This window comes from Passer domesticus, unplaced genomic scaffold (genome assembly GCF_036417665.1).
Source record: "Passer domesticus isolate bPasDom1 unplaced genomic scaffold, bPasDom1.hap1 HAP1_SCAFFOLD_189, whole genome shotgun sequence".
Lineage (NCBI taxonomy): Eukaryota > Metazoa > Chordata > Aves > Passeriformes > Passeridae > Passer > Passer domesticus.
The window spans coordinates 1-17,348 of NW_026989970.1; the positions used below are offsets into that span (position 1 = coordinate 1).

General features: G+C 62.7%; 1 protein-coding gene and 1 long non-coding RNA gene across 2 annotated transcripts in view; both read left to right on the forward strand.

The window, feature by feature from the left end:
* The first annotated feature begins 4,617 nt into the window (after window positions 1-4,617).
* Window positions 4,618-17,348, forward strand: part of LOC135292058 (polyunsaturated fatty acid lipoxygenase ALOX15B-like) — a 34,437-nt gene continuing 21,706 nt past the window's right edge. Inside the window, exons 1-6 of the mRNA XM_064406305.1 lie at window positions 4,618-4,975; window positions 11,586-11,642; window positions 11,723-12,143; window positions 12,655-12,750; window positions 13,383-13,464; window positions 15,261-15,377. Of these exons, the coding sequence (XP_064262375.1) occupies window positions 4,829-4,975; window positions 11,586-11,642; window positions 11,723-12,143; window positions 12,655-12,750; window positions 13,383-13,464; window positions 15,261-15,377 (920 nt within the window). The 5' untranslated portion in view covers window positions 4,618-4,828. The remainder of the gene's footprint in view (window positions 4,976-11,585; window positions 11,643-11,722; window positions 12,144-12,654; window positions 12,751-13,382; window positions 13,465-15,260; window positions 15,378-17,348) is intronic.
* Window positions 13,479-15,079, forward strand: LOC135292055 (uncharacterized). Its single transcript, XR_010354612.1, has 3 exons — window positions 13,479-13,733; window positions 14,100-14,232; window positions 15,028-15,079. It is a non-coding gene; the product is annotated as an uncharacterized LOC135292055 (long non-coding RNA).

Here is a 17,348-nt window from a genome sequence, read left to right on the forward strand (position 1 = left end):
CCAGGGACCCCAAAACTGACCCAGGGACCCCAAAATCACACACAGGCACCCCAAAACTGACCCAGGGACCCCAAAACTGACCCAGGCACCCCAAAATCACAGAGAGGCACCCCAAAATCACACACAGGCACCCCGAAATGACAGAGAGGCACCCCAAAACTGACCCAGGGACCCCAAAACTGACCCAGGGACCCCAAAATCACACACAGGCACCCAAAATCACACACAGGGACCCCAAAACTGACCCAGGGACCCCAAAATCACACACAGGAACCCCAAAATCACACACAGGCACCCCAAAATCACACACAGGCACCCCAAAACTGACCCAGGGACCCCAAAACTGCCCCTGGGACCCCAAAACTGACACAGGGACCCCAAAATCACACACAGGCACCCCAAAATCACACACAGGGACCCCAAAATCACACACAGGCACCCCAAAACTGACCCAGGGACCCCAAAACTGACACAGGCACCCCAAAACTGACCCAGGGACCCCAAAACTGCCCCTGGGACCCCAAAACCAGAGAGAGTCACCCCAAAACTGACCCAAAGCCACAAAGCCCCAAAGATTTCCCCCCAAACAGCCCCAAAACCCCCAAAAATTCCCCCGAAACCCCAAAGATTTCCCCCAAAACTGCTCAGAACACCCCAAAGTGCTCCATCAACACCCCAGAGTCCCCAAAACCCCAAAATTTCCCCCAAAATCTCCCCAGAATCCGCAAAAATGCCCCCAAAAAACCCCCCAGGGACCCCCAAAAATCCCCTCAGCAATGACCACGCCCCCTGATTTGGCCACGCCCACAAAGCGATAGCCCCGCCCCTCACCGGAGAGCAGCGCCACCCCGCGGGCCGTGTCCTCCCGGTACCGGAGCAGGCCCCGCCCCCTCGGTTAGCCCCGCCCCTCACCGGAGAGCAGCGCCACCCCGCGGGCCGTGTCCTCCCGGTACCGGCTCCGCACCAGGCCCCGCCCCCTCGGCTAGCCCCGCCCCTCACCGGAGAGCAGCGCCACCCCGCGGGCCGTGTCCTCCCGGTACCGGAGCAGGCCCCGCCCCCTGTGTTGGCCCCGCCCCTCACCGGAGAGCAGCGCCACCCCGCGGGCCGTGTCCTCCCGGTACCGGCTCCGCACCAGGCCCCGCCCCCTCGGCTGGCCCCGCCCCTCACCGGAGAGCAGCGCCACCCCGCGGGCCGTGTCCTCCCGGTACCGGCTCCGCACCAGGCCCCGCCCCCTGTGCTGGCCCCGCCCCTCACCGGAGAGCAGCGCCACCCCGCGGGCCGTGTCCTCCCGGTAGCGGCTCCGCACCAGGCCCCGCCCCTCACCGGAGAGCAGCGCCACCCCGCGGGCCGTGTCCTCCCGGTAGCGGCTCCGCACCAGGCCCCGCCCCCTCGGCTAGCCCCGCCCCTCACCGGAGAGCAGCGCCACCCCGCGGGCCGTGTCCTCCCGGTAGCGGCTCCGCACCAGGCCCCGCCCCTCACCGGAGAGCAGCGCCACCCCGCGGGCCGTGTCCTCCCGGTAGCGGCTCCGCACCAGGCCCCGCCCCCTCGGCTAGCCCCGCCCCTCACCGGAGAGCAGCGCCACCCCGCGGGCCGTGTCCTCCCGGTACCGGAGCAGGCCCCGCCCCCTCGGTTAGCCCCGCCCCTCACCGGAGAGCAGCGCCACCCCGCGGGCCGTGTCCTCCCGGTAGCGGCTCCGCACCAGGCCCCGCCCCCTCGGCTAGCCCCGCCCCTCACCGGAGAGCAGCGCCACCCCGCGGGCCGTGTCCTCCCGGTACCGGAGCAGGCCCCGCCCCCTCGGTTAGCCCCGCCCCTCACCGGAGAGCAGCGCCACCCCGCGGGCCGTGTCCTCCCGGTAGCGGCTCCGCACCAGGCCCCGCCCCCTCGGTTAGCCCCGCCCCTCACCGGAGAGCAGCGCCACCCCGCGGGCCGTGTCCTCCCGGTACCGGCTCCGCACCAGGCCCCGCCCCTCACCGGAGAGCAGCGCCACCCCGCGGGCCGTGTCCTCCCGGTACCGGCTCCGCACCAGGCCCCGCCCCTCACCGGAGAGCAGCGCCACCCCGCGGGCCGTGTCCTCCCGGTACCGGCTCCGCACCAGGCCCCAGCCGTACTCGAAGCGGCACTGCCGGGACAGCGCCCCCTGCTGGCGCTCGGCCGCGTAGCGCCGCTCCAGCGCCTGCGCAGAACGGGCGGGGTCAGGGGGGCACTGGGAGCACTGGGAGGGACTGGGAGCACTGGGAGGGGACTGGGAGCAGTGAGGAGGGGTACTGGGAGTGACTGGGAGTGACTGGGAGTGTACTGGGAGTGACTGGGAGGGCACTGGGAGGGCACTGGGAGTGACTGGGAGGGCACTGGGAGTGACTGGGAGAGTACTGGGAGCAGTGAGGGGGGTACTGGGAGTGACTGGGACGGTGCTGGTGGGGTACTGGAAGCACTGGGAGTGACTGGGAGGGTACTGGGGGGATACTGGGAGGACACTGGGAGTGACTGGGAGCACTGGGAGTGACTGGGACTGATTGGGAGGGTACTGGGAGGGTACTGGGAGGGTACTGGGAGCAGTGTGGGGGGGTACTGGGAGCACTGGGAGTGCACTGGGAGGGCACTGGGAGCACTGGGAGGGCACTGGGAGGGGATTGGGAGCACTGGGAAGGTACTGGGTCCTTACTGGGAGCACTGGGAGGGCGCTGGGAGGGCACTGGGAGCACTGGGGGAGGGCCTGGGTGTTACTGGGAGGATACTGGGAGCACTGGGATGAGTCACTGGGGGTTACTGGGAAGGTGCTGAGGAGTTAATGGCAGTTTACTGGGAGCACTGGGAATGGCACTGGGAGCACTGGGAGAGACTGGGAGGGCACTGGGCCCTTACTGGGAGAGACTGGGAGCGGTGGTATGAGTAACTGGCGGTTACTGGGAGCACTGGGAGCACTGGGATGAATCATTGGGGGTTACTGGGAGCACTGGGATGAGTGATTGGGTGTTACTGGGAGCACTGGGGCCATACTGGGAAGACACAGGGGGGTTACTGGGAGCACTGGGATGAGTAATTGGGTGTTACTGGGAGCACTGGGAGGGTACTGGGAGCACTGGGATGAGTCCCTGGGTGTTACTGGGAGCACTGGGATGAGTGATTGGGTGTTACTGGGAGCACTGGGAGCACCGGGATGAATCACTGGAGGTTACTGGGAGCACTGGGAGTGACTGGGAGGATACTGGAATGAATCACTGGGTGTTACTGGAGGACTGGTCCATACTGGGAAGGCACAGGAGGGTTACTGGGAGCACTGGGAGGATGTTGGGAGTGACTGGGAGGATACTGGGAGCACTGGGATGAGTCATTGGGGGTGACTGGGAGCACTGGGGCCATACTGGGAGCACTGGGGCCATACTGGGAAGGCACTGGGCCCTTACTGGGAGCACTGGGGCCATACTGGGAAGGCACTGGGGGTTACTGGGAGCACTGGGGCCATACTGGGAGCACTGGGGCCATACTGGGGAGCACTGGGGCCATACTGGGAAGGCACTGGGCCCTTACTGGGAGCACTGGGGCCATACTGGGAAGGCACTGGGCCCTTACTGGGAGCACTGGGGCCATACTGGGAAGGCACTGGGGGTTACTGGGAGCACTGGGGCCATACTGGGAGCACTGGGGCCATACTGGGGAGCACTGGGGCCATACTGGGGAGCACTGGGGCCATACTGGGAGCACTGGGGCCATACTGGGAAGGCGCTGGGGGTTACTGGGAGCACTGGGGTGAGTCCCTGGGCCCTTACTGGGAGCACTGGGGGGTCACTGGGGGGTTACTGGGAGCACTGGGGCCATACTGGGAAGGCACTGGGCCCTTACTGGGAGCACTGTGGGGTTACTGGGAGCACTGGGAGTGACTGGGAGGATACTGGGATGAGTCAGTGGGGGTTACTGGGAGCACTGGGATGAGTCCCTGGGTGTTACTGGGAGCACTGGGGCCATACTGGGAAGGCGCTATGGCGTTACTGGGAGCACTGGGATGAGTCCCTGGGTGTTACTGGGAGCACTGGGGCCATACTGGGAAGGCGCTATGGCGTTACTGGGAGCACTGGGATGAGTCCCTGGGTGTTACTGGGAGCACTGGGGCCATACTGGGAAGGCGCTATGGCGTTACTGGGAGCACTGGGATGAGTCCCTGGGGGTTACTGGGAGCACTGGGGTGAGTAACTGGGTGTTACTGGGAGCACTGGGGCCATACTGGGAGCACTGGGATGAGTCCCTGGGCCCTTACTGGGAGCACTGGGGGGTCACTGGGAGGGGGCATTGTGGGCGGGGCTTACCAAGAGGGCGTGGCCACCAATGGGCGTGGCCACAAGGGGCGGAGCCCCCGGAGCGAAGACCCCGGGGGTCCCGGAGGGGGCGTGGCCAAGGCGGACGAGGGCGTGGCCACACAATAAAGGGGCGTGGTCACGCAGAGGGCGTGGTTACGTGGGCGAGTGGGCGTGGCCCAGCCGGGCGGTGCCGGGGCGCAGAAGGGGCGTGGCCAGGGGGGGTCGCGGCGGTCGGGGGGGTGCACGGGGGTGGGCGTGGCTGCGGAAAAGGGGGCGTGTCCAGGCGCGGAGGGGGGCGTGGCCTCACCATCAGATCCTCCACCGCCACCACATCGTCGAACTCGGGGTCCATCGCACCCGGAAGCGCCGCCGGAAGTGAAGGCGGACGTGACGGCTTATCCCCGCCCATCCCCACCTCCCTTGGCCGCCATTGGCCGCGCCCCGCCGCGCCGCGCTCCCATTGGCCGGGCGGCGCGCGAGCCCCGCCGCCATTGGCTCCGCCCCGCGTCAATCACCGTGAGGGCAGCGCCGCCGCCATGGCCGCGTACCGGCTGCGGGTCCGCACCGGCAGCGCCCCCGGCGCCGGCACCAGCGACGCCATCGCCGTGACGCTGGTGGGGAGCCGCGGCAGCAGCGCCAGGACCGCGCTGGACCGATGGGGGCCCGACTTCCACTGCGGGGCGGTGAGGGACTGAGGGGAGAGGGGCTGAGGGGAGAGGGGCTGTGAGGGGAGAGGGGAGAGGGGCCGTGAGGGGAGAGGGGCTGAGGGGAGAGGGGAGAGGGGCTGTGAGGGGAGAGGGGCTGTGAGGGGAGAGGGGCTGAGGGGCTGAGAGGGGAGAGGGACTGAGGGGAGAGGGGCTGAGGGGAGAGGGGCTGAGGGGAGAGGGGCTGTGAGGGGAGAGGGGCTGAGAGGGGAGAGGGGCTGAGGGGAGAGGGGCTGTGAGGGGAGAGGGGAGAGGGGAGAGGGGCTGAGAGGGGAGAGGGGCTGAGGGGAGAGGGGCTGTGAGGGGAGAGGGGAGAGGGGAGAGGGGCTGAGAGGGGAGAGGGGCTGAGGGGAGAGGGGCCGTGAGGGGAGAGGGGCTGAGGGGAGAGGGGCTGTGAGGGGAGAGGGGCTGAGAGGGGAGAGGGGCTGAGGGGAGAGGGGCTGAGGGGAGAGGGGCTGAGGGGAGAGGGGCCGTGAGGGGAGAGGGGCTGTGAGGGGAGAGGGGAGAGGGGCTGTGAGGGGAGAGGGGCTGAGGGGGGAGAGGGGCTGAGAGGGGAGAGGGGCCGTGAGGGGAGAGGGGCTGTGAGGGGAGAGGGACTGAGGGGAGAGGGGCTGTGAGGGGAGAGGGGCTGAGAGGGGAGAGGGGCCGTGAGGGGAGAGGGGCTGTGAGGGGAGAGGGACTGAGGGGAGAGGGGCTGTGAGGGGAGAGGGGCTGAGGGGGGAGAGGGGCTGAGAGGGAGAGGGAGGGCTGAGGGGAGAGGGGCTGCGAGGGGAGAGGGGCTGAGGGGAGAGGGGAGAGGGGCTGTGAGGGGATTTGGGGAGGATTTGGGGACATTTGGGGATATTTGAGGGGGATTTGGGGACACTTGGGGGAGATTTGGGGACATTTGGGGACATTTGGGGACATTTGAGGGGGATTTGGGGGTGTTTGGAGATACTTGGGTGGGATTTAGGGGGCGATTGGGGGGATTTGGGGACATTTTGGGGGTATTTGGGGTCTATTTGGGGGAGATTTGGGGACACTCGGGGATCTTGGGGACATTTCGGGGGGTTCTGGGGGACATTTCGGGGCGTTTCGGGGACCTTTGAGGAGGATTTGGGGACATTTGAGGATATTTGGGAACATTTGGGTGGGATTTGGGGGATTTAGGGACTTCTGGGGTGGACTTGGAGACATTTTGGGGGGGATTTGGGGGATTTGGAGGGGCTTGGGGGACATTTGGGGACATTTGAGGAGGATTTGGGAACGTTTGGGTGGGATTTAGGGACATTTGGGGGATTTAGAGGGGATTTTGGGACATTTGGGGACCTTTTTTTGGGGGTCTTGGGGACATTTGGGGGTGACTTGTGGGGGATTTGGTGGCGAATGGGGACTTTGGGGACATTTTGGGGGACACTTGGGAGGGATTTGGGGACATTTGGGGGGTTCTGGGGGGACATTTGGGGACATTTTGGGGGTCCCAACCCCCCAAAAAGGGACCCTGGTGTCCCCAAATGTCCCCAAAAGGGCTCCAGGTGTCCCCAAATGTCCCCAAAAAGGGCTCCAGGTGTCCCCAAATGTCCCCAAAACGGGACCCTGGTGTCCCCAACCCCCCCCCAGATGTCCCCAAATGTCCCCAAAGGGCCCCAGGTGTCCCCAAATGTCCCAAAAGGGCTCCAGATGTCCCCAAATGTCCCCAAAAAGGGCTCCAGATGTCCCCAAATGTCCCCAAAAAGGGCTCCAGGTGTCCCCAAATGTCCCCAAAAGGGCTCCAGGTGTCCCCAAATGTCCCCAAAACGGGACCCTGGTGTCCCCAAATGTCCCCAAAAAGGGCTCCAGGTGTCCCCAAATGTCCCCAAAAAGGGCTCCAGGTGTCCCCAAATGTCCCCAAAAGGCCCCAGGTGTCCCCAAATGTCCCCAAAAAGGGCTCCAGGTGTCCCCAAATGTCCCCAAAGGGCTCCAGGTGTCCCCAAATGTCCCCAAAAAGGGACCCAGATGTCCCCAGCCCCCCCCCAGATGTCCCCAAATGTCCCCAAAGGGCCCCGGGCCGGGGGGGAGGGGACAGCGGGTGGCACCCAGGGCGTGGCCGGGGCGGGTGACACCGCGTGGGTGGCCCTGGGGACACGATGGGGACGTCGGGGACAGCGGTGACACAATGGGGACACGGCGGGGGTGGCAGCGGTGACGCAGTGGGGGGGACGGTGCTGACTCAGCAGGGGTGACACTGGGTGGGGACAGTGGGGACAGGGGGAGGGGACAGTGGTGACAGTGGGGACACGGGGGTGGGGACAGTGGGGACACGGGGGGAGGGGACAGTGGTGACAGTGGTGACACGGGGTGGGGACGGTGGGGACACCGTGATGGTGACATAGGGGAAGTGACAATGGTGACACGGGGGAGGTGACAGTGGGGACACAGAGATGGTGACAATGGTGACACAGGGATGGTGACAGTGGTGACACGGGGGTGGGGACAGTGGTGACACAGGTGAGGTGACAATGGTGACACAGGGATCGTGACAATGGTGACAGAGTGGCAGTGGCAATGGTGACACGGGGGAGGTGACAACGGTGACACAATGAGGTGACAATGGTGGCAATGGTGACACGGGGGAGGTGGCAGTGGTGACACAGTGATGGCGACAATGGTGACACATGGATGGTGACAATGGTGACACAGGGATGGTGACAATGGCGACAGAGTGGCAGTGGCAATGGTGACACAGGGATGGTGACAATGGTGACCAAATGGCGGTGGTGACACAAGGGAGGTGACAGTGGTGACACAGGTGAGGTGACAATGGTGACACAGGGATGGTGACAGTGGTGACACAAGGGAGGTGACAACGGTGACACAGGGGCGGTGGCAATGGTGACACGGGAGGTGACAGTGGTGACACAGAGATGGTGACAATGGTGACACAGGGCAGGTGACAATGGTGACACAGAGATGGTGACAATGGTGCACAGGGCAGGTGACAATGGTGACACAGGGATGGTGACAATGGTGACACAGGGCAGGTGACAATGGTGACACAGGGATGGTGACAATGGCGACAGAGTGGCAGTGGCAATGGTGACACGGGGATGGTGACAATGGTGACACAGGGATGGTGACAATGGTGACCAAGTGGCGGTGGTGACACAAGGGTGGTGACAGTGTTGACACAAGAAAGGCACCACTGGTGACAAAAGGGAGGGGACAATGGTGACGCTGGTGACACAGCAATGGTGACAGTGATGACAATAGGACGGTGACGCTGGTGACACAGCTATGGTGACAGCTATGACACAGTGGAGGTGACAACGATGACACAGTGGAGGTGACAAGAATGACACAGTGGAGGTGACAACGATGACACAGTGGTGGTGGCACTGGTGACGCGGTGGAGGTGACAATGCTGTCACAGTGGCAGTGGTGACACAAGGGAAGTGACATGAGGGTGACACCGTGGTGGTGACACTGTTGACACAATGGAGATGACAATGGTGACACAGTGACAGTGGTGACAATGGTGACAGTGGTGACACAATGGAGGTGACACCGGTGACACAGTGGTAGTGGCAATGGTGACACAGTGACAGTGACACTGGTGACACACTGGAGGTGACACTGGTGACACACTGACACTGGTGACACAGTGACGGTGGCACTGGTGACAGCAGTGGCGTTGTCCCCCAGGGTGTCGGTGGTGGCAGTGGCACGGTGGGTGGTGACACAGCCAAGGTGGCAGCGGTGACAACGGTGACACGGCAGTGGTGACAACGGTGACACAGCCATGGTGGCAGCGGTGGCACGGTGACGGTGGCCTGGTGGGGGTGACACAGCCAAGGTGGCAGCGGTGACAACGGTGCCACAGTGATGGTGGCACGGCAGCGGTGACAACGATGGCCTGGCGATGGTGGCAGCCGTGGTGACAATGGTGACACAGCCACAGTGACACAGCGGTCGTGGCACAGCCGTGGTGACAATGACACTGCAGTGGCGGTGGCCGCACAGCAAGGTGGCAGTGACACAGTGATGTCCCCAACGTCCCTGAGCAGGTGACCGAGTTTGGTGACAGTGTCCCCAGAGGTGTCCCACCGTGCAGGTGACACAGCACGAGGTGTGACAGTGACACAGTGACAGTGACACAATGCCAGTGTCCCCAGTGTCCCCAGAGGTGTCCCACCGTGCAGGTGACACAGCACGAGGTGTGACAGCGACACAGTGACAGTGACACACTGGCAGTGTCCCCAATGTCCCCAGTGTCCCCAGAGGTGTCCCACTGTACAGGTGACACAGCACGAGGTGTGACAGCGACACAGTGACAGTGACACACTGGCAGTGTCCCCAATGTCCCCAGTGTCCCCAGAGGTGTCCCACTGGACAGGTGACCCAGCACGAGGTGTGACAGTGACACAGTGACAGTGACACACTGGCAGTGTCCCCAATGTCCCCAGTGTCCCCAGAGGTGTCCCACTGTGCAGGTGACACAGCACGAGGTGTGACAGTGACACAGTGACAGTGACACACTGGCAGTGTCCCCAATGTCCCCAGTGTCCCCAGAGGTGTCCCACCGTGCAGGTGACACAGCACGAGGTGTGACAGTGACACAGTGACACACGGCCAGTGTCCCCAGTGTCCCCAGAGGTGTCCCACCGTGCAGGTGACACAGCACGAGGTGTGACAGTGACACAGTGACAGTGACACACTGGCAGTGTCCCCAGTGTCCCCAGAGGTGTCCCACTGGACAGGTGACACAGCACGAGGTGTGACAGTGACACAGTGACACTGACACACTGGCAGTGTCCCCAGTGTCCCCAGAGGTGTCCCACTGGACAGGTGACACAGCACAAGGTGTGACAGTGACACAGTGACAGTGACACAGTCACAATGACACAGTGACACACTGGCAGTGTCCTCAATGTCCCCAGTGTCCCCGGTGGTGTCCTACTGTACAGGAGGTACAGCACAAGGTGTGGTGACAGTGACATGGTGGCAGTGTCCCCAATGTCCCCTGTACAGGTGACAGAGTACCGTGTCCCTGTCCCCCTGGGCCGGCTGCTGCTGCTCCAGGTGCACAGTGACAGTGACACAGTGACAGTGACAGTGACACAGTGACAATGACAGTGACACAGTGACAGTGACACAGTGACACAGTGACACAGTGACAGTGTCTCCAATGTCCCCACAGGTGACAGAGTACCGTGTCCCTGTCCCCTGGGCCGGCTCCTCCTGCTCCAGGTGCACAGTGACAGTGACACAGTGACAGTGACAGTGACACAGTGACAGTGACACAGTGACAGTGACAGTGACACAGTGACAGTGACAGTGACACAGTGACAGTGACACAGTGACAGTGACAGTGACACAGTGACAGTGACACAGTGACACAGTGACAGTGACACAGTGACAGTGACAGTGACAGTGACACAGTGACAGTGACACAGTGACAGTGACAGTGACACAGTGACAGTGACACAGTGACAGTGACAGAGTGACACAGTGACACAGTGACACAGTGACACGGTGACAGTGACACAGGGACACAGTGACAGTGACAGTGACACAGTGACAGTGACGGTGGCACAGTGACAGTGACACAGTGACACAATGACAGTGACACAGTGACAGTGACACAGTGACAATGACAGTGACACAGTGACAGTGACACAGTGACAGTGACACAGTGACACAGTGACACAGTGACAGTGACACAGTGACAGTGACACAGTGACACAATGACAGTGACACAGTGACAGTGACACAGTGACAATGACAGTGGCACAGTGACAATGACAGTGGCACAGTGACACAGTGACAGTGTCCCCAATGTCCCCATACAGGTGACAGAGTACCGTGTGGCTGTCCCCCGTCCCCCTGGGCCGGCTGCTGCTGCTCCAGGTGCACAGTGACAGTGACACAGTGACAGTGACACAGTGACACAGTGACAGTGACACAGTGACACAGTGACAGTGACACAGTGACAGTGACACAGTGACACAGTGACAGTGACACAGTGACACAGTGACAGTGACACAGTGACAGTGACACAGTGACAATGACAGTGACACAGTGACAGTGACACAGTGACACAGTGACACAGTGACACAGTGACACAGTGACAATGTCTCCAATGTCCCCACACAGGTGACAGAGTACCGTGTCCCTGTCCCCCGTCCCCTGGGCCGGCTCCTCCTGCTCCAGGTGCACAGTGACAGTGACACAGTGACAGTGACACAGTGACAGTGACACAGTGACACAGTGACAGTGACAGAGTGACACAGTGACACAGTGACACAGTGACACAGTGACACAGTGACAGTGACACAGGGACACAGTGACAGTGACACAGTGACAGTGACAGTGGCACAGTGACAGTGACACAGTGACACAGTGACAGTGACACAGTGACACAGTGACAGTGACACAGTGACAGTGACACAGTGACAGTGTCCCCCAATGTCCCCTGTACAGGTGACAGAGTACCGTGTGGCTGTCCCCCATGCCCTGGGCCGGCTGCTGCTGCTCCAGGTGCACAGTGACAGTGACACAGTGACAGTGACACAGTGACAGTGACAGTGACAGTGACACAGTGACACAGTGACACACTGATGTCCCCACACAGGTGACAGAGTACCGTGTGGCTGTCCCCCGTGCCCTGGGCCGGCTCCTCCTGCTCCAGGTGCACAGTGACAGTGACACAGTGACAGTGACAGTGACACAGTGACACAGTGACAGTGACACACTGATGTCCCCATACAGGTGACAGAGTACCGTGTGGCTGTCCCCCGTGCCCTGGGCCGGCTCCTCCTGCTCCAGGTGCACAAGGGGCCCTGCGGGGGCCTGCCCGAGAGCGCCTGGTACCTGGAGAGCGTCACCGTGTGGGGACAGCTCGGGGACACCCCTGGGGACACCCCCGGGGACACCCCCGGGGACGCCCCGGACACCCCGGACTCCTCGGACAGCGAGGACAGCGGGGACAGCGCCGGGGACAGCGAGGACGACGAGGAGGAGGAGGAAGGTGACAGCGAGGACGAGGTGACGGAGGAGGAGGAGGGGACAGGTGACACCGAGGGGACAGGTGACACCGAGGAGGAGCTGGAGGAGCCGGAGGACACCGAGAGTGACACCGAGAGTGACACCGAGGGTGACACCGAGGGTGACATCGGCACTGCCAGCGCAGGTGAGGGCGGGGACGCTGCAGGTGGCACTGAGGGCACTGATGGCACTGAGGGCATGGGTGATGTCACACCCAGGTGACACCTCTGATAGAAGAGGTGACATCACCCCTGGGTGACAGTAGTGCCAGCACAGGTGACATCACCCCCAGGTGACAGTGGTGTCCCTCTGTGTGATGTCACCCCACGTGACAGCTGTGCCAGTACAGGTGGCATCACCCCCAGGTGACAGCGGTGTCCCCGCAGGTGACAGCTGTGTCAGTACAGGTGACAGCGGTGTCCCTATGGGTGACATCACCCCCAGGTGACAGCTGTGACGTCACCCCAGGTGACAGCGGTGTCCCTATGGGTGACATCACCCCCAGGTGACAGAGGTGCCCCTCTGTGTGATGTCACCCCGGGTGACAGCTGTGCCAGTGCAGGTGACATCACCCCCAGGTGACAGAGGTGCCCCTCTGTGTGATGTCACCCCGGGTGACAGCTGTGCCACCCCAGGTGACAGCGGTGTCCCCGCAGGTGACCCCGATGACGTCGCTCTCCTGGGCCCCTTCCACTTCCCCTGCTACCGCTGGCTGCAGGGGTACGGCACCTGGGAGCTGCCCGAGGGCACAGGTGGGACATGGGGACACACCTGGGGACACTGGGGACACACCTGGGGACATACCTGGGGACACTGGGGGCACAGCTGGGGACACAGCTGGGGGACACACCTGGGGACACAGCTGGGGGCACCTGGGGACATTGGGGACACACCTGGGGACACAGCTGGGGGCACCTGGGGACATTGGGGACACACCTGGGGACACACCTGGGGACACACCTGGGGACACACCTGGGGACACTGGGGACACAGCTGGGGACACTGGGGACACAGCTGGGGACACACCTGGAGACAGTGGGGACACACCTGGGGACACTGGGGACAGCTGGGGACACTGGGGACACAGCTGGGGGCACCTGGGAGCTGCCCGAGGGCACAGGTGGGACATGGGGACACACCTGGGGACACTGGGGGGACACCTGGGGACACAGCTGGGGACACAGCTGGGGACATTGGGGACACAGCTGGGGGCACCTGGGAGCTGCCCGAGGGCACAGGTGGGACATGGGGACACACCTGGGGACAGGTGGGACACACCTGGGGACAGTGGGGACACAGCTGGGGACACTGGGGACACAGCTGGGGACACTGGGGACACACCTGGGGACACAGCTGGTGACCCCGTCCCGTGGTGTCCCCGCAGCCACCACGCCGGCCATGGAGCGACACCCGCGGCTGCAGCGGCAGCGCCGGCGACACCTGAGAGAGCAACGGCGGCGCTACAGGTGAGGCACAGGTGACACTGTGACACTGTGACACTGCCAGGTGTGTGTGTGTGACACTGCCAGGTGTGTGTGTGACACTGCCAGGTGTGTGTGTGACACCTGAGAGAGCAACGGCGGCGCTACAGGTGAGGGACAGGTGACACTGTGACACTGCCAGGTGTGTGTGTGACACTGTGACACTGTGACACTGCCAGGTGTGTGTGTGTGACACCTGAGAGAGCAACGGCGGCGCTACAGGTGAGGCACAGGTGACACTGTGACACTGCCAGGTGTGTGTGTGACACTGCCAGGTGTGTGTGTGACACCTGAGAGAGCAACGGCGGCGCTACAGGTGAGGCACAGGTGACACTGTGACACTGTGACACTGCCAGGTGTGTGTGACACTGTGACAGCGACACTGTGACACCTGTGTGTGTGTGTGTGTGACACCTGAGAGAGCAACGGCGGCGCTACAGGTGAGGCACAGGTGACACTCTGACACTGTGACACTGCCAGGTGTGCGTGTGTGACACTGCCAGGTGTGTGTGTGACACCTGAGAGAGCAACGGTGGCGCTACAGGTGAGGCACAGGTGACACTGTGACACTGCCAGGTGTGCGTGTGTGACAGCTAGGGGTGTGTGTGTGACACTGCCAGGTGTGTGTGTGACACTGTGACACCTGGGCGTGTGTGTGTGATACTGCCAGGTGTGTGTGTGTGTGACACCCTCAGGTGTGTCCCATTCCCCCAGCTGTCCCCAGGTGTGACCCAGGGGTGTCCCTGTCCCCAGGTGTGTCTGTGTGTCCCAGGTGTGACGCTGTCCCTGTCCCGTCCCCAGGTGTGTCTGTGTGTCCCAGGTGTGTCTGTGTGTCCCAGGTGTGACGCTGTCCCTGTCCCCAGGTGTGTCCCCAGGTGTGTCCCAGGTGTCCCTAGCTGTCCCCAGGTGTGACACTGTCCCTGTCCCCAGGTGTGTCTGTGTGTCCCAGGTGTGTCCCCAGGTGTGTCTGTGTGTCCCCAGGTGTGTGTGTGTGTCCCAGGTGTGACGCTGTCCCTGTCTCTGTCCCCAGGTGTGTCTGTGTGTCCCAGGTGTGTCTGTGTGTCCCAGGTGTGACGCTGTCCCTGTCCCTGTCCCCAGGTGTGTCTGTGTGTCCCAGGTGTGTCTGTGTGTCCCAGGTGTGTCTGTGTGTCCCCAGGTGTGTCTGTGTGTCCCAGGTGTCCCCAGGTGTGTCTGTGTGTCCCCAGGTGTGTCTGTGTGTCCCAGGTGTCCCCAGGTGTGTCTGTGTGTCCCCAGGTGTGTCTGTGTGTCCCAGGTGTCCCCAGGTGTGTCTGTGTGTCCCCAGGTGTGTCTGTGTGTCCCAGGTGTGTCCCCAGGTGTGTCTGTGTGTCCCAGGTGTCCCCAGGTGTGTCTGTGTGTCCCCAGGTGTGTCTGTGTGTCCCAGGTGTGTCCCCAGGTGTGTCTGTGTGTCCCAGGTGTGACGCTGTCCCTGTCCCTGTTCCTGTCCCCAGGTGTGTCTGTGTGTCCCAGGTGTGTCCCAGGTGTGTCTGTGTGTCCCAGGTGTGTCTGTGTGTCCCAGGTGTGTCCCAGGTGTGTCTGTGTGTCCCAGGTGTCCCCAGGTGTGTCTGTGTGTCCCAGGTGTGTCTGTGTGTCCCAGGTGTGTCTGTGTGTCCCAGGTGTGACCCTGTCCCTGTCCCTGTCCCCAGGTGTGTCTGTGTGTCCCAGGTGTGTCCCCAGGTGTGTCTGTGTGTCCCAGGTGTGTCTGTGTGTCCCAGGTGTGTCCCTGTCCCCAGGTGTGACGCTGTCCCTGTCCCTGTCCCCAGGCTGGCCCCGTTTGCCCCCGGGCTGCCCTGGGCGCTGCCCCAGGGGACGCCGCTGGACCCCGACCTGAGCTACTCGCTGGCCAAGGCCTCGGCCTTCTACCTGCGGGGCAGCGCCGCGTGAGTGACCACTGAGTGACCACTGACCCCTGAGTGACCACTGAGTGACCCTGACTGACCAGTGACTGACCAGTGACCCTGAGTGACCCCTGAGTGACCCCTGACCATCCCCGACCTGAGCTACTCGCTGGCCAAGGCCTCGGCCTTCTACCTGAGGGGCAGCGCCGCGTGAGTGACCACTGAGTGACCACTGAGTGACCAGTGACTGACCAGTGACTGACCAGTGACCGACCAGTGACTGACCAGTGACCCCTGAGTGACCACTGACCCCTGAGTGACCCCTGACTGACCAGTGACCACTGAGTGACCCCTGAGTGACCACTGACTGACCACTGACCGACCAGTGACCCCTGAGTGACCACTGACCACCCCTGACCATCCCTGACCATCCCTGCCCCACCCCGACCTGAGCTACTCGCTGGCCAAGGCCTCGGCCTTCTACCTGAGGGGCAGCGCCGCGTGAGTGACCACTGAGTGACCCCTGAGTGACCAGTGACCCCTGAGTGACCAGTGACCCCTGAGTGACCCTGAGTGACCAGTGACTGACCAGTGACCCTGAGTGACCCCTGAGTGACCACTGACCATCCCCGACCTGAGCTACTCGCTGGCCAAGGCCTCGGCCTTCTACCTGAGGGGCAGCGCCGCGTGAGTGACCCCTGAGTGACCCTGAGTGACCACTGACTGACCAGTGACCACTGAGTGACCCCTGAGTGACCACTGACTGACCAGTGACCCCTGAGTGACCCTGAGTGACCACTGACTGACCAGTGACCGACCAGTGACCCCTGAGTGACCCTGAGTGACCACTGAGTGACCACTGACTGACCAGTGACCCTGAGTGACCACTGAGTGACCCTGAGTGACCCCTGAGTGACCAGTGACCCCTGAGTGACCACTGGCCCCTGAGTGACCCGAGTGACCCCTGAGTGACCACTGGCCCCTGAGCGACCCCTGAGTGACCACTGACTGACCCCTGAGTGACCACTGAGTGACCACTGAGTGACCCTTCTGTGACCCCTGACCCCAAACCTGGCCCTGCCCACACCCTCCCCCCACTGACCTCAGCCTGTCCCCGATGTCCCCAAATTGTCCCCAATGTCCCCAATCCCCCAACGTCCCCAGTGTCCCCGCAATGTCCCCAACATCCCCAATGTCCCAAATCCTCTCACTGTCCCCAATCCCTCCAGTGTCCCCAATGTCCCCAATGTCCCCAATATGTCCCAAATCCCCTCGTGTCCCCATTGTCCCAAATCCCCCCAGTGTCCCCAATGTCCCCAATGTCCCCAATATGTCCCAAATCCCCTCGTGTCCCCAATGTCCCAAATCCCCCCAGTGTCCCCAATCCCCTCAGTGTCCCCAATGTCCAAACGCCATCTTCATCCCCAATGTCCCCATTGTCCCAAATCCCCCCAGTGTCCCAAATCCCCCCAGTGTCCCCAATGTCCCCAATGTCCATAATATGTCCCAAATATTATCCCATCTTTATCCCCAATGTCCCCAACGTCCCCATTGTCCCAAATCCCCCCAGTGTCCCAAATCCCCCCAATGTCCCCAATGTCCCCAATGTCCCCACTGTCCCCAACCGCCCTGATGTCCCCACTGTCCCAAATCCCCCCAATGTCCCCAACGTCCCCCATGTCCCCATTGTCCCAAATTCCCCCCGGGTCCCAAATCCCCCCAATGTCCCCAACGTCCCCAATGTCCCCATTGTCCCAAATTCCCCCCGGGTCCCAAATCCCCCCAATGTCCCCAACGTCCCCCATGTCCCCATTGTCCCAAATTCCCCCCGGGTCCCAAATCCTCCCAATGTCCCCAATGTCCTCAATGTCCATAATATGTCCCCAACCCCCCTGCTGTCCCCAATGTCCCCAATGTCCCCAATGCCCAACCGCCATCTTCATCCCCAATGTCCCAAATGTCTCCAGTGTCCCCATTGTCCCCAATCCCCCCAGTGTCCCCAATGTCCCCCTG